This window comes from Saccostrea echinata, unplaced genomic scaffold, assembly GCF_033153115.1.
Source record: "Saccostrea echinata isolate AGI-Se365-2 ecotype Australia unplaced genomic scaffold, CSIRO_AGI_Sech_v1 ptg000009l, whole genome shotgun sequence".
Taxonomy (NCBI): domain Eukaryota; kingdom Metazoa; phylum Mollusca; class Bivalvia; order Ostreida; family Ostreidae; genus Saccostrea; species Saccostrea echinata.
The window spans coordinates 18,330,001-18,344,850 of record NW_026889758.1 but is presented as its reverse complement, the minus strand read 5'-3'; the positions used below and the strand labels follow the sequence as shown (position 1 = coordinate 18,344,850).

The following is a 14,850-nucleotide window of genomic DNA, read 5'->3' as shown; positions in this document are numbered from 1 at the left end:
TTCATTTTAATTTGCCATCTTTACAATCGTCAAACTAGCTCTGTTGTTTATGGGCTAGCTGTCTTTTATTACCGACTGAAAAGAAATGAGATAAAACTGGATGCAAAAAAGTTCTCAAGAGCATGTGAACAGGGCCTAAATTAAGTTCATTGTATTCCATCCATAGTTGACCAACTAACCGGAATGCCACGGCTATCTAATTATAATTAGTGTTTTAATTTAAACCTTAATTTCCGTATCATATAATCGAATTAGGAGGATTCGTTTCGTGACTTTGTAAAGACTGCTAGGATGGAATCTTTTCTTTTGATCTTCAAATAAATCAGGGTTCTGCAGTGTAATGGATATTTTAAAAATTAATTAACCATAAAAAGAACAACAATAAAACTCCAGGTCAAGTTAAAACCTTTTAATGAAAATACACAAACGTTAAATCACTATTACATGGTTTCGCATAGTGTAAAGTGCCCCAAGTGTCAATATTTGGAAGAATTGCATGACTGCACACTGTAGAAAAACTCGGTATTTGACGATAGAAGAAAAATAATTGGTAGTAAACGAATTCTGTAAACTGACATCGAGGAAAACAATGGTGTAATTGTATCTCTTTAGAAAAGGTCCAAACAATGACAACGTATAATTTGAAGTTTTTATAAGTGTCCGCTTTATTGTCATATCCTTTCTTTGGAACTAACAATGCCGAACGTTTTAAGGAGTTAAAAAAAATAATTACAGGTCCAGGTATGTATGTAATTTGCTATGTACAAAAATTCCTTTTAATTATAATGTTTCAATACATAAAAGTATTTTTGTATTAAATATCATTCATATCTCTGTAATTTTCTCGATTAATTGATTTATTTCAAATGAATAAAAGTCTCGCTAGAAAACGTCAATAAACAAATAGTGAGCTATTCAAATACATCACATGCATTATTGATATTGCAAGTTTGTTCAACAAATAAGAACACTTGAAATCAATTTGAAATTAGCTTACATCCGAGTAATAAGATACAAGGGCTTGTGAGCTGGTTGTTAAGTTTGTCTGTTCTTGGAATGCCGTCTTTGTTGATGTTTGGTCATTTTACAGGAAATGGACAACTTATCGGAGGAACAAATTGCAGGTAAAGTCTTTGAGCTTCTTTACTAATATTTATAAACAATATATACAAACACATATGCAGATCCGTAGGTTCTGGCCCGGGCCGATTCCCCGCTCCGCTGCTGTCCCTGACACGTCCTGTCAGCTCGGCATCCACGTGTAGAAGAGATCCGTGCGACTGTCCCGCCGTCTGACGTAATAAAGACAGTAAGTCGTACCACGGGGCAGTCGCACAGATACTACACTCCCCCTGTTTTCTTTGAAAGGCTGGCGTTTACCACAGGAAAGAGGGTCCGGAACCATCTCCAACGTTGGGGCACTGTAAACACCCTCCCGGGCTTACTGCCCAAGAATAAAGAGTGCCGGAGCACACTCCAGGCAAAACCATACCTAGGACTCATCCTAGGTGTAGAAATCCGGGATTACTCCCAACCAGGTGGTATGTCCGGGATAATTCCCAGACAATCATCCTATATCTGTTTAACGATATCGGAGTGGGCCAAGGTCATCAGGCCCACTCACTACTGAGAAACTGTGACCCCAGTCACACCATCAGGCCCTGGAGTGTAAACTCACCCTCCGGCGTCGCTCACACCTCCGCCTTGATCTGTATAAATGACATGCACTATTCTTCTCTGGTGTCGCACTGTCAGACGACAAGGGACTGCCAGAATCATATGGGGTTGTCCCCACTTCCGCAACATGGTCCTTCATGACCCCATCTATATCTACCTCCAGGGTGGAGCCTTCGTCCACAGAACTCAGTGATCCCACAGAAACTTGACCATAGGCCGCCTCATTCGAAGGTTGGGCTGGTCTTGGGGAGAGAGGTGTATCACCGATATCCTCAATACCCGAATCCAATAATGATTCCTCCATCATCTCTTCCACTGGGCCTGGCATACACAGTCCAATTCCGGGATGGGCCAAAGGCGCCACACTGTCTAATTCCCTCACTAGGCGAGGCACAGGTATACAAAGGTCTGCCTCAACTGGTGTGCCTCCTGTCAAGGTCAATCTTCCCTCTGACACATCTGCAGACCTCCTAAACTCCATCTTTATTGCCTCATCCTCCAGGATCCCTTTTCCTAAGTCCAGCTGGGCTTTCCGGGCACGGAGAAACTCCATGCCCAGCAACATTGGGTCATTCAAAGGGGCAACATAAAGCTCAACCTCATGTGTCTCGCTACCCATAGTCAGGTTCACGGGTCCAGCTATGAATCCCTCCAACTTGGAATCCTCCCCAGCCTGTACCATGGTCACATGTTTCCGGATTGGGGGTTTAGGCTTCAGCTGGTCATACACCCTGGTCGTCAACACGCAGACCGCAGACCGCAGCCCCAGTATCCACTACTGCTTTCACCCCGATGCCTTGCAGATGCAGGCTAATGGTAAAGCCCACAGACGAGCTTGACTGTCCTTTGGGTACAGAGGGTTCCTCCCCTTCACACACCGGCGACATCAAGTCAAAATCACAGGGGTCAATCCTCTCCGAATCCTGGGATTCATTACCAACCATGGCTGGTCCAAGTGGCTCCAGAGTGGAGTAGGGAGCTACAGGCTTCCCCGCCTCCTCTTCCAGGGTATCCACTTCCTCCTCAGCCATGCAAAGCCAAGGTGATGGTGGCATCTCAAAATGCACTTTCATTCTGCGGCGCTTGCGCCGATGCCGCATACAGGAGCGGGGAACACCGATCCCCAGCTCCTTGGGATCCAACCTACGGGACCTTTCTCCGGTGGATCCTTTCAGCCTAGCATCGCCCCTCTGCCCATCAGTAGCCACTGTGTTTCCTGTAGCTCGGGTGGGGCAATCTCTACGGAAATGCCCCACCTCTCCACACTTGAAACATACGGCAGGCTTCCGGTTTCGCTCCGTCCATCTGGGTGGCGGGGTACCATTCCTCTGATGTCTCTGAAGATGGGCAGCTTCCCTCTCCCTAATCAACTTCTCAATCTTCTCAAGCCTGCTCCGGAGGGCTTCAAACTCCTCCCTAGCAGGGACATTTATTCTCCAGGGATCGTCCTGTTCAGTGTCCTCACCGAGGATCAACTTCCGCACCTCTCTCTTGGCTTTAGGCCCATGTAGCCGGGAGTGCTGGTAGTATTGCATCCGCTCCACGGCTTCCTCCACAGTCCGCAGATGTCCGTAGAGCGCATAAAAGCCAGCATCACGGTTCTCGGCCCCATAACACAGCCGAGGTATAGCGTGGGTGTGTACATCAGGCACACCAGGGAAAGCTCGAGTTGATAAAGTCAGCACCCTGTCAGCCCACTGACGAAGTGACTCTCCTGGATTCTGATTGGCAGCCTGGAAGTTGAGTTGATTAGTGAGATCGGGGGCAGAGGAGCCAAAACGCTTCTCAAATCTCTGCAAGATCTCAAATAGGCGGAGCTGGCTATTGGTTTCTAACAGCAAGGTGTAGTATTCACTGGCTGCCCCTTCAAGGGAAAAACAAAATTGGTCGTGCTGCTCCTCCTCTGTCCACAGCTGGCTGCGAGATAACCTAACGAACTTGTGCAAAAATGCCTTCCAGCTTGTTTTACAATCATACCTAAGGTCCTTATACCGGGGCTTACTCCCAGTGGCTGCCCTACCTGGGTATGGTGTGGTGCCCTGGTAACCAGGTGAGCCATAATGTATTGGTGTACTAAAGTTGCAAGCCTGATTAGCCGGGACTGACTGACTAGCATAGTATCCTTGATGGGCTGCCCCATACATGTTTGGCTGCACATGTGCTATCCTCTCCCCCTCCCTTCCGAAATGACAGGGAGGGGTATCGGGATGGGTAGGACTACAAGTCACTGACATAGGAACACTATGGTGCTGCAGTGCACTGGGCATAGCCATACCATGGAGTGTGGCTGGAGTACTCTCGCCTCGGTACAACACAGAATGGGCGTGGTCGGGTACTGGGGGTTGGGCATGCCTACCCCCAGGATTGATGTACACTGATGGGGGCGCATGGTAAGGTGTGCTTGTGGAACTAGCATACAGTGATGTAGGTTGGGGTCTGGCAGCAGTCACACCAGTGTCTAAAGCATTTGCTTGTGAATGAACCATTGCTGGTGACACTCCAACTTTTACAGGGGCTGGGGCAGATAAAATGCTTGGCATTGAGCTCCGGGGTTGCAAATCATCCCCATGGAGAGAGGGCGCACCAAAATCTGCTAGTCTAGGTTGGCTCTGTATGGGTGCAGGGTCCCAGGTGAGCCCTACAGGATCTACGGGCACATGTTGACGATCATACTCGGAGGTGAGCTGTGCGGGCCTCACAGGCATCTCAGGTTGCTGACTAACATACAGTGTATGGGACGGAAGGGCGGGGTCAAGTGGGTGTGGTACAACCTCACCCAAGCGGCTTGGTCTATAACCCATGGTAGCAGGGCCCCCCAGGTTAGCTGTGTCTCCCACAAGGACAGGGTGGCTACTACTAGCTGGTCGCACATGACCTAAGAAATACAGATGGTTTGATCCCGAATTCAAGGGAACCTCCCTATATTCATATTTAGGTGGGCTACAACCCACAGTGCTACCAGGTGAGCCACACCTACACGGGCTACCTAGAGAGGCCTCCAGGGAATCACTGGTCATCATCCCTGGTAAGCCAAATTGAGGCTGGACAAACCTTACCTCTTTTCCTGACTTTCCATGTAATACACTACCCTCCCCACAGGGGATGCCCGAGTGCAGGCCGGGCATAGGTGTAGAGGGACCCCCCAGGGGCAACCCCCTTCCCACGTGGCCTGACATTGACTGAGCAAAAGGTGTGTGACGGGAGGTGAAATGTTCGCTCCCGCTATAAACATATGGTGAATAACTCCCCTCCCCGGGGTAAACCCCCATCTTACGGAGAACGAAGATTGAGATTGTCTGACCGCCTGTCAGCCGGGCGAGTGCCCAGGCCTAAAGTCGACACGGCTTCCTCTACCGACATATCCATAATAAAATATCACAATAAATCAGATAAAATCACAGACAATATAAATTCTGAAAGTTGATTCAAAATACATAAAAAAAAATCAACACGTGCTCACACGCACCTAGCAGCACCAAAATGGCGGCTAAAACCGATGCCTAAAGAATTCCTAACTTTGACAGCAGCACGGGAATCTCCCGGGCCCCACGTTGGGCGCCAGTAAAGTCTTTGAGGTTCTTTACTAATATTTATTAACAATATATACAAACACATATACAGATCCGTAGGTTCTGGCCCGGGCCGACTCCCCGCTCCGCTGCTGTCCCTGACACGTCCTGTCAGCTCGGCATCCACGTGTAGAAGAGATCCGTGCGACTGTCCCGCCGTCTGACGTAATACAGACAGTAAGTCGTACCACGGGGCAGTCGCACAGATACTACACAGGTATTCAAAATATATTCTTATAGTTATATTCGACAACAACAGAGTAATTCTAAACACTGTTTAAAAAATCTAATGTAAGTAATTCACTGGTATTTAAACCCGCTACCCCCTCTCCATAATCTGAAGAAAAAATTATTTTTCTTTGTATGTAATATGTTACAATATACACCATGTACATGTATACAGAACCTCCTATGGAAAGCCATCACTGCCTTATAGGATGAAACTATACATTCATTATGTTAACTTTTCATTTCGTAATGTGAACATATAATATCTTTACATGAGGACAACGTTTTATGATGTGATGTAAATATCTTAACATTATGTCAACACTGTATTATTTTCATGAAGAAAATATAACCTTCCATTTTCTCAACACTTAATAATTTGATGTGTCATCAGTTCATAATATGAAGTGAAAATATGTTTACATTTATTTATCATTACTTTATTACATGAAATGAATATTTCTTTACGTTTTCATTTCTTTATAACGAGATGTCAAATTAAATTGCATTACGTAAAGTAAAAATGTCTTTACATGTCTTTTATAATGAAACTTAGCATTACGTTAGGTCATTCCTAGATGTGAGCGTATCTTGATATTATAAAAGCATTATTTCGTGATGTGAATGTATTTTTATATCACATCAAAAGCATGGTTATGTGAAGTAAATATATCTAAAATTTATGTCAATACTTAATTACGTGGTATGAAAAAATTAATTACATAAAGCGAACATATATTTATATTATATCGAACATTATTACATGATGTCAGAACTCCATTCCATGATGTGGATATATATATATAGCCTAGTTGGATTATTTTAACTCTTTCTGATGTGATGTAAGAATAACTTTATATTTTGTGTTAACGAGGTTCGCTCCTGAACTTTTGAGCAGATTCTTATCTTAACCTATATTTCAAAAATTCTGCATAATGTTTTAATTCTTACAATAAATTTGGATTCTACAATGCCAATTTAACTATATTCAGTTAAAACTCCATGATTAAATACCATACCAAAAGCATTAAGTGAGGAACTATATTTTGTGGCGGAAGGTTTATTAGAAGAAAATGATAATTTTTTCTTTTTCGAAGTATTTAAAGTATGTTAAGTTTGGATTCCTATTTTTACATGCAGTCTGCACACATAGTAATTTTGTGCAGTGGACTGTTTTATATTGGTCCTAAATTATCTATTAAATAAACTGTCATGAATTCTATCGTCATATTTGATAAGCGTAGCAAATATATTGTGGAAATGAAGAAAAAAAAATAGCCCTAATTTAAGCTTAAAATTAGCACTATTTTAGTAATATCTAAAAATTAACATCACAGACCCCCACTTTTAATTTTCTTTTCTGAATATATACGATACTTTCAACCAATTTTCTAAAATTCAGTAAAATGTCATTACTTTCAAATGATTTTTTTTCTAGTTAAATTTTAATGCCAGAAAAATGAAAATGTTTGAGTGCAAAAAGGTCAAATAATTGAACATGCGGAGTAATTCGAAAATATCTTCGTTGTTACAAATTTTAATGTGTCTATTTAAGATGAAATAAGACCTTGCTTGTTTACCATAATTTATTTGAACAAAAAATATTGAAGGAAAAACTTTAAAAATTGATTTATGTGTAAGACGTATCTACAGTGCAAAAAGGTCAAACTAAATGCTCTGTAGCGCCAAAAGAAGCGCATTGACCCCCATTTTTTGATTTGATTTTTAATAAAGCTATGTGTATAAATTCTAAAAATATACTTGATAAAAAATTCTCATTACTTTTGATGGCAGGATCCAACCTCCTTAAACCTTTATTACGTTGGTGCAGAAAGTTCAATACGTGTTGTAAAAATACATTTTCATTATTTCAAATCTGTATCTCTTTTGTCGAAATTTCTAACGTAATGTGAACACATCTTTATTATATCAATACTCATTACGTGATAACGAATGTATGGTTCGTTTTCAGTGAATTTATCTTTCCATTTGTGTTGTTGAAAGATCGAGGACGCTTGCGCAATTTAGTGTAGAGTGGACGCGGACGACTGTGTTAACACGACTGGGGGGGGGGGGGGGTCCAGATAAATTAGGGCGAATCATGCATTCATTTTTTTTTTTTTTAGAATTCCAGGGCCAGAATTTCTAATTCCAAAATCTGCCCGCCCTCATCTGAATTAAATGATCGTGCGTTAGTTAGAATCCACGTACACACATCCGTTACGATGTGCTTAACTTCTTGAAAAAATGCAAGTGTTAACAGCTGATAAAAGCTAAGGACAATATCTTTTAGCAAGATTAGGAGTAAGAGACTTTTATGGAAGATCAGTTCAAAATAAATTTTAAAAAAAAAACCATTGTACTGCATAAAACAAAAATTTTATGTAGCATTTGAAGGGCGAAAATTGTCAGATTAAACGTCATTGAGTTTCGACGTTAAAGAAAAATAATTTTACGTCCACAAGGAGCCGCAGTAACATAATCCCACATAAGTTTAAACTGGAAATTTAATTGAGGAAAAATTAGGTCTATTATATAATTTCATATTAGGTGTCTTTTTTTTTTTTTATTTTGCATGTATAACAAAATACTGACACCACAAAATGAACTTATGGCATAACCTAATGAAGGAGTATAATAAGTGTAATGATCAGTAAACACATAACATAAAATAAGCTTTCGGTATCTTATAAAGAAATATTCACATCACACAGTAAAGAGTTGAAATAATATAAGATATGCTGACAACAGGCTATGCACTTTTGATACAATGTGAAGATACAATAGCATAACGTAATAATGATTTGCCAAAACGTAATGACAAATTCAGTAGCATACGTATTGTTGACATATTGTAGTAAAGAATTGACCATGTGTGAACATTTTTTCACATCATATAATGAAATTCTAATATCATATAATAAAGACTTGATATTGACGTAAAGATAAATTCACATCATGTAGTGAACTACTTACACCACATAGTAAAGAGTTCACATATTGTAATGATAAGATGATACACTATAGGTACAGTCAAAGCATTCATGAATTTTCGACATATGATAAAGAGTTGACATAATATAATAGATATTTTGACATAAAGTAAATTATTTTTTACTTAAAGATAAGAATTTTTGACTTGATGTAGCACTGAATCGCAATGATGTGAATACTTCATTACATCTCGTAATGAACATTTAATCTCACGGTAATACAGAATTGAAATGATGTGAAGAAAGTATTTGTAAAATTGACACAATGCTATTAAAGAGCTCTGCTATAAGGCAGTGAAGGCGTTTCTTAACCTCCCATGGCCTTTGAATGGATGTGCTTTAGTGTTTGTTAACCTCGAACATTTGGAAAGGGAATAGAAAATTTACAACTTATTAATATTTTAAGGACAGATGTTTCAAAACAAAGCATACCCCCCCCCCCCCGCCCCAAAAAAATAAAATAATAAGAAAATAATAATAATATTAATAATAATAAAGAAATGGGATGCATGGATTAATTGGTACATGTATATATTTAAATTGGTTTTTGGTGGTGGTAAATGTGGCAAATAATATTATATATGTTGAGCTTTGAATAGTACGGAAGCCCATTGAGATCACGTTTCGTAGGTAAAAAATTGTGAGCTATAACACATAAATTTCGCGAATAAGTCCTCCATCGGTTTTAGTCTGAGTTCAACGAAACCTGGTGTACGAGTAGACTAAACTAAGAATCATAATTCTTTTTCTGAGTCTTACCATTGGTTGAAAGTTTTATGTCCATGTGCTACTCCCCCCTTCTCTCTCTCTCTCTTTATAAAATCAAACTATTAGAGTTACGGTCTCATCAGAGACTTCTGGGTTTGTTTTTTTTTTGGGGGGGGGGAGGGGGCTATCAATATTTGTCCAGCACAAAAGACTGGAATTTGATATTTATTGTATTAATTCCTGGAATACCTTCTTGACCATGGTCCTTGATCTTCTTTTAAATCCTAAGAAAAAGGGGTTTCAAATAAATCTAAATTTATATTCAAATCTTCAGGAAAGATGAAATTAAGTTTGAAACAATCATATCAAAAATGTTACTGTTCCAGTCGACGTGTTCGTAAGAACACTCTTGTTTTTTAATGATCGAACGATTGTGTCTACTAGCTATTTTGCTTCTTATTGTTTTTCCAACTCAATTTGTTAGAAATGAGGGAAATCTTCAGTCTTTTTGACAAGGACTGTGACGGCTACATAGATGTTAGAGAACTGGGAAAGGTTTTAAGGTCAATGGGACTAAATCCTACAGAAGTGGAAATAGAGGACCTCATCAACCAGTACAGGGATGTAGATGGTAAGGCGTGAAATGCTCTAGATTTTATCATTTTATATTATCTTTAACCCTTATCTAGAAAGAATGTAAATATTTTTAAAAATCTCCTTCTTGAATGCAAAAATTAAAAAATAAATGCGCACATAATGATATTCGCTTAAGAAATGGTTTATCTAAAAATAATTAGACAGCTGAAAATTCAAGTCATAGATTGAAATAACTGTTAAATTCAGACAGTGAGGAAAGTTATGAGTCAAACGACGTCAAATTTGGAGATGGGCGAACATAGCGTGCAGAAAGCCTATAGCTTCAGATATATAAAAATCATGTTCAGTTTGTGAAATCAGTATTTGGAGTAAAGTTCTCATTATTGAAATTTATGAAATTATGATAAACAAAACTTTTCTGAGGAAAATTTTCTCGGCAAAATTTATTCTTTTATTAAAAGAATTAATGTGGTATTCGTGGGTTCGAACCCTAGCAATAAAAATCATGAGTATTATTTTCTTTCGAGACTAGCACGCTAACCACTAGACTACACAAGTCCTGATGAATAGTTGCATTTAAATCATGTTTGTGATATGACCCTTGACTTAACGGACTTCATGTATTTCTCGAAAAGATGCGAAGTTTATGTCATAAAAGTAGATGTTTAAGGTATAGTGGGTCATTGCTCCATATTTTTGGTAACCAGAAAATGTATATTTTTATGCAAACTTTGAGGATTAACTTTCAAAAAGGTGGAGCGAAGACCCACTCATATCGAAAAATAGTATTATAGTATGAGAAAATGACTTTTTTTGCCCGCTTAAGTGTGTTTAATATTTCACAGGCAAATAATTTCAATCTTTGAGGGATTTTTGCAAGCTATAGAGATTTTACATAAAGTATAGTTTAATGTTAGACGAAATATCAAGGAAAATTTTGATATATTTTTCATCTTCATGTTCGTCACACTATAGGCTTATCGCTCGTCATGTTCACCCATCTCATTTGTGTATTTTCCCCTGTAATGCAAGGCGACCTTTCGAGGACTGAAATTTGAATCTGAATTTTAATGAGTCCCTCAGTCAAGAGTGATTTGCCAATTTGAAAAAAAGAGATGCTTTAGAGACGCTTGTTTAGCACACGGGGCAGTACTTAAAAAATGATCATGACGTTATAGGAGACGTAAATTACGCTTGCATTCGTGCGATGAGTTACAATTATATGCTTTATTCATTTTTACATTATTTTCTTATAAAATGTGTTATTATCATGAAACTTGATATTTATGATCAGTAAATGTTGTTTTTTACTCTGACAATAAAAGAAATTTAATCTAGAAAAGAGAAACTAAGTTGTTTTCTCTGTCTACAACTTTTTGGGACAACCCTCGCAGAATGAAGCATTACAGTTACGATTTATTGTATTTATGTTACACAGAAAACACAACTGATGACGACGCGGAAGGTAATTTTTCTTTATTTGAATAATGAAGCATCTTTTTCGAAGGTGATGGATATGAGGGAATGGGTTTTGAACATGGCACATGTATCTGCAATCATTATTTTATGCTGAAGCCAGAAGTAAGAAAAAAATGTGTTTAAGAAATACACACATATACAATGTACTAAGATTCAATTGCACAGTATAATGACAACTTTAGTTGGTTACTGAAATCTTAAACACTATCAATGTCATTAAGAAACCCGAGGAATTTCTATATGAATGCATGTATATCGACTATCAGTCTGATTAAAATCAAACCTTCACTTTTTGATTGTCGCGTTCACGAGGGAGCTAGTGAAGGTCTGATTTTAATCAGCTGATCGACTATTTTAAAAAAAAGTAGTTCGGCTTTGAAGGGATTTCCACTTTTCTGACCGAAGCGATCAATTTTTAGACCCTTACTCGGCACTTAGGGCCATTGAGCAGTAAAGGTTCTTTATCGTGACGCCTACCGTGACACGGGACCTCGGTTTTTAAGGTCTCATCCGAAGGATCAGCAACTTTCACTTCAAAGTGCCGAGCGCTAGGCGAAGAAACAGTTGCTTCCTTTTCTTATCAGCTTAGGTCAGTCGCGGCCGTGATTCGAACACACGACCTTCCGATCACGGAGAAATTCATTGAGAAAACATCAGACAAACTGATGTATTCCCCCCCCCCCCCCCCCCCGAATACAGGTTTCGACTCGGAAAATAGTCCTAGCCTCGGGGAACTGGAATCTTGTTAACTCCCTCCCAGAAATCTTTTAACTGTTTTAATATACCGATCCAAAAAGTAAAATCTTGAGGGTTACGGAACCTGAAATTAGCTTTCGAAGCAGGGGTTAGCTCACTTGACGAAAGTATCATGACAAAATGGGGTTTTAGTCCATTCACAGCGATTTCTATGGAATTTTTTTTTTTTTTTTTACATCTAACGCTTTAATTTTTTAAACGTATAGTTAAAAGTCAGTAGAGGTACATGTATAATGAAATTAACTGGCTAGATAAAAATATGACCACCGCCAGAAAAAATATGCGAAGACCTCCAGATAATTCTTTGGCGGTCCCAAGGGGAAAGAAAAGGTATATATTTTAAAATAAATATATTTATTTCAAGTTTTTGTACACTTGGAATCATAACTTTATCTAAAACCAAAGCATACGCATAGAAAGGTTGCTATTATTTAAGAAAAAAAATTTGCATGCACCTGTGTTCATTCCCTTTAGTTAGCAGAGGGGTCGGTAGCAATTCATGCACTAGCCCCTCCCCCCCCCCCTTTCCTCTCCTCACAATTTTATCTAATTATACTACATGTGTATAATTTCTTATAGATATATATTTTTTATTCAGATGGCAAACTTGACTTTTCTGAAGTCATGAAAATTTTGGCAATAAAATCCAAAGAGCCCCCAGAGACGGAGGAATATTTACGCGAAGCGTTCCGAACGTTTGATAAGGATGGTAGCGGGAATATAACGTTAATAGAACTCCGGCAAATAATGACTAATCATGGAGAAAAACTGACGGATGAAGAAGTGGCAGAACTCATTCAAGAAGCAGACGATGGAAAAGGAGAGGTTCACTATGAAGGTACATAATATAGCTACAACTGATTTTTTTTAAAGAGTCAATAACCACACCGACTTAACCTCTATCCCAAGTAAAGTTTCCCTTCGGTATTAACCTCGAATACTACCAGTACTATCATTATTAAGTATATTTATCAAACTTTTTTCTTTTTTTTTTTTTTAGATTTTGTGAAGCTGATCCTCAGCAAGTGAAAGATCAGCATTGTTCATCTCAGATGAAGATTAAAGAAGTGACAGCTAAAGAAATATATGGAACTCTTTATAGTGGCTTATTATAAAGGATAAAACTTTTGTACAGTCAAACGCAAGAAAGGAATGTGCAGAAATAATTACCTTAACATTTTGAAAACAGCAAAAAGTTTTTAAATCAACGTATGTTTTATGAAAAATAAGGTAGTTGATAAACATGTGTGAAATCTACTACTTGTAAATTAAAAAAATCTCTATAGGACAACCAATATATAAAAACAAATGTTTTTGTAAAAAAAAAAAAGGTTCCTCTTCCTTTAGCATACCTTTGGTCATGAACCTTTTTGACGACAATGCTTGAAGTTTGTTGATTTAAAGTAGTCTAGGTAATCACTGACAAAATCTGGTTATAACGTGGTATTTGATTGGATAAAAAATTTCCTTTATAACGTAGAAATTGCGTTGCCTACCAATTTGGAGTGCCTACCAGGCGGATCGATACGTTTTTGACTTGCGTCAAAAACGGATCGATCCGCCTGACGTTACATTTAAATTTGTACAATTTGAAGTTTTTTTTTAAGGGAAATAATCTTTTTTTCTTACAATAAATGTATGGAATTAAATCATAAGGAATGGATTAAATAGCTACCCAATTTATACAGTATAAATTGGGTTGGGGCAGTTAACGCTTTATAAACCGCGAAGCGGTTTACAAAAAAAGCGTCAACTGTTCCAACCGAGTTTTACGCTTTATAAACCTTGAAGCGGTTCACACAAAAAGCGTAAACTGTTCCAACCCAGTTTACACCGTATAATGCGGGTATATGCGGGTATTTTAATGTTGAAATTATAGAAAGAGTGCAGCTAATATTCCGTAAAGTGCTTTTTCATCTAAAACCAAGTACTCCTAATTTCATGATTTTTTGTGAATTGGGGAGAGTACCATTGCAAAGAATATTGTCTTAATATATTTGAAATGCTTGTATCTATAGCTATAATCTCAAAGCTCCTAATGATATAATTGAAACCAGAGGTTCAATTCAATTTAAACTTTTTTAAAGTAGAGTTTTAATCGGAGTACTGTTTTTTTCCCTTCCATTCCTAGGTCAACTCGATATAATGCAGTGAATTTGAAATAAAAGATACCACAGAGTCTGACACATCTGTGCCATATTTAGATATTTTCCTAGAAAAAGACGTTAATGGTAATCTAACAACAAAACTTTAAGATAAACGTGATGACTTTAACTTTTCTATCGTCAACTTCCCTTATTTATGTTGCAATATACCCTTATCAACTGCTTATGGGGTTTATGTCTCCCAGTTGATTTGATATGCAAGAGCATGCTCTACGTACGAACGATTTCTAAAATAAGGCAAGCTATTGACAAACAAGTTGAAGAAACAAAAATATCAACAGTCTCGTTTAGAGTCATAATTTTGCATCAAGTTCTGTGGTCGATACAATGACCTTGTCAACGAATACAATCTACATTGTATCATTAAGTTGAATGCTGATTGACATTTTTCATATTAATTGTTTGGCCATTTTTTATACATCAAATTGAATACGGATTTTCCCTTTCTCCGATCATGACAAGGAGTACACAGCGGGTGTGACTGGTCGACAGAGGATGCTTACTCATCCATGGCACCTGATCCCACCTCTGTTTTTTAGAGATCTGTGTTTGCTCTGCTCCCGATTTGAATTATTTCGATGGCCTTTTGAGCTTGATTACTGTTTGTTATCGATCTCCATATATCATGTATTCCATTGGTTGAATGTGTATAGTCAATATTTATGAGAATGAGAAAAT

The 14,850-nt window shown here is 38.3% G+C and overlaps 1 protein-coding gene across 2 annotated transcripts; it reads left to right on the top strand.

Annotated features, from left to right (window-relative positions):
• Positions 1 to 882: 882 nt before the first annotated feature.
• LOC133181943 (calmodulin-like) lies at positions 883 to 13,288 on the top strand. 2 transcript variants are annotated; one of them, XM_061316595.1, is made up of 5 exons: positions 883 to 1,124; positions 9,660 to 9,806; positions 11,211 to 11,237; positions 12,606 to 12,845; positions 13,008 to 13,288. In XM_061316595.1, exons 1-5 carry the CDS (start codon positions 1,094 to 1,096, stop codon positions 13,034 to 13,036), a joined length of 474 nt encoding a protein of 157 aa, XP_061172579.1. In that variant the 5' UTR covers positions 883 to 1,093; the 3' UTR covers positions 13,037 to 13,288. The 2 variants fall into 2 exon arrangements, with proteins under 2 accessions (XP_061172579.1, XP_061172580.1); XM_061316596.1 differs by lacking the exon at positions 11,211 to 11,237.
• The last annotated feature ends 1,562 nt before the right edge of the window (positions 13,289 to 14,850 follow it).

Excerpts from the sequence above, each read along its gene's own strand:
- LOC133181943 (XM_061316595.1), top strand. The coding sequence starts at position 1,094 with ATGGACAACTTATCGGAGGAACAAATTGCAG. Across the intron at positions 1,125-9,659 it reads ATCGGAGGAACAAATTGCAG|AAATGAGGGAAATCTTCAGT; the intron begins GTAAAGTCTTTG and ends TCAATTTGTTAG. Across the intron at positions 11,238-12,605 it reads AACTGATGACGACGCGGAAG|ATGGCAAACTTGACTTTTCT; the intron begins GTAATTTTTCTT and ends TTTTTTATTCAG.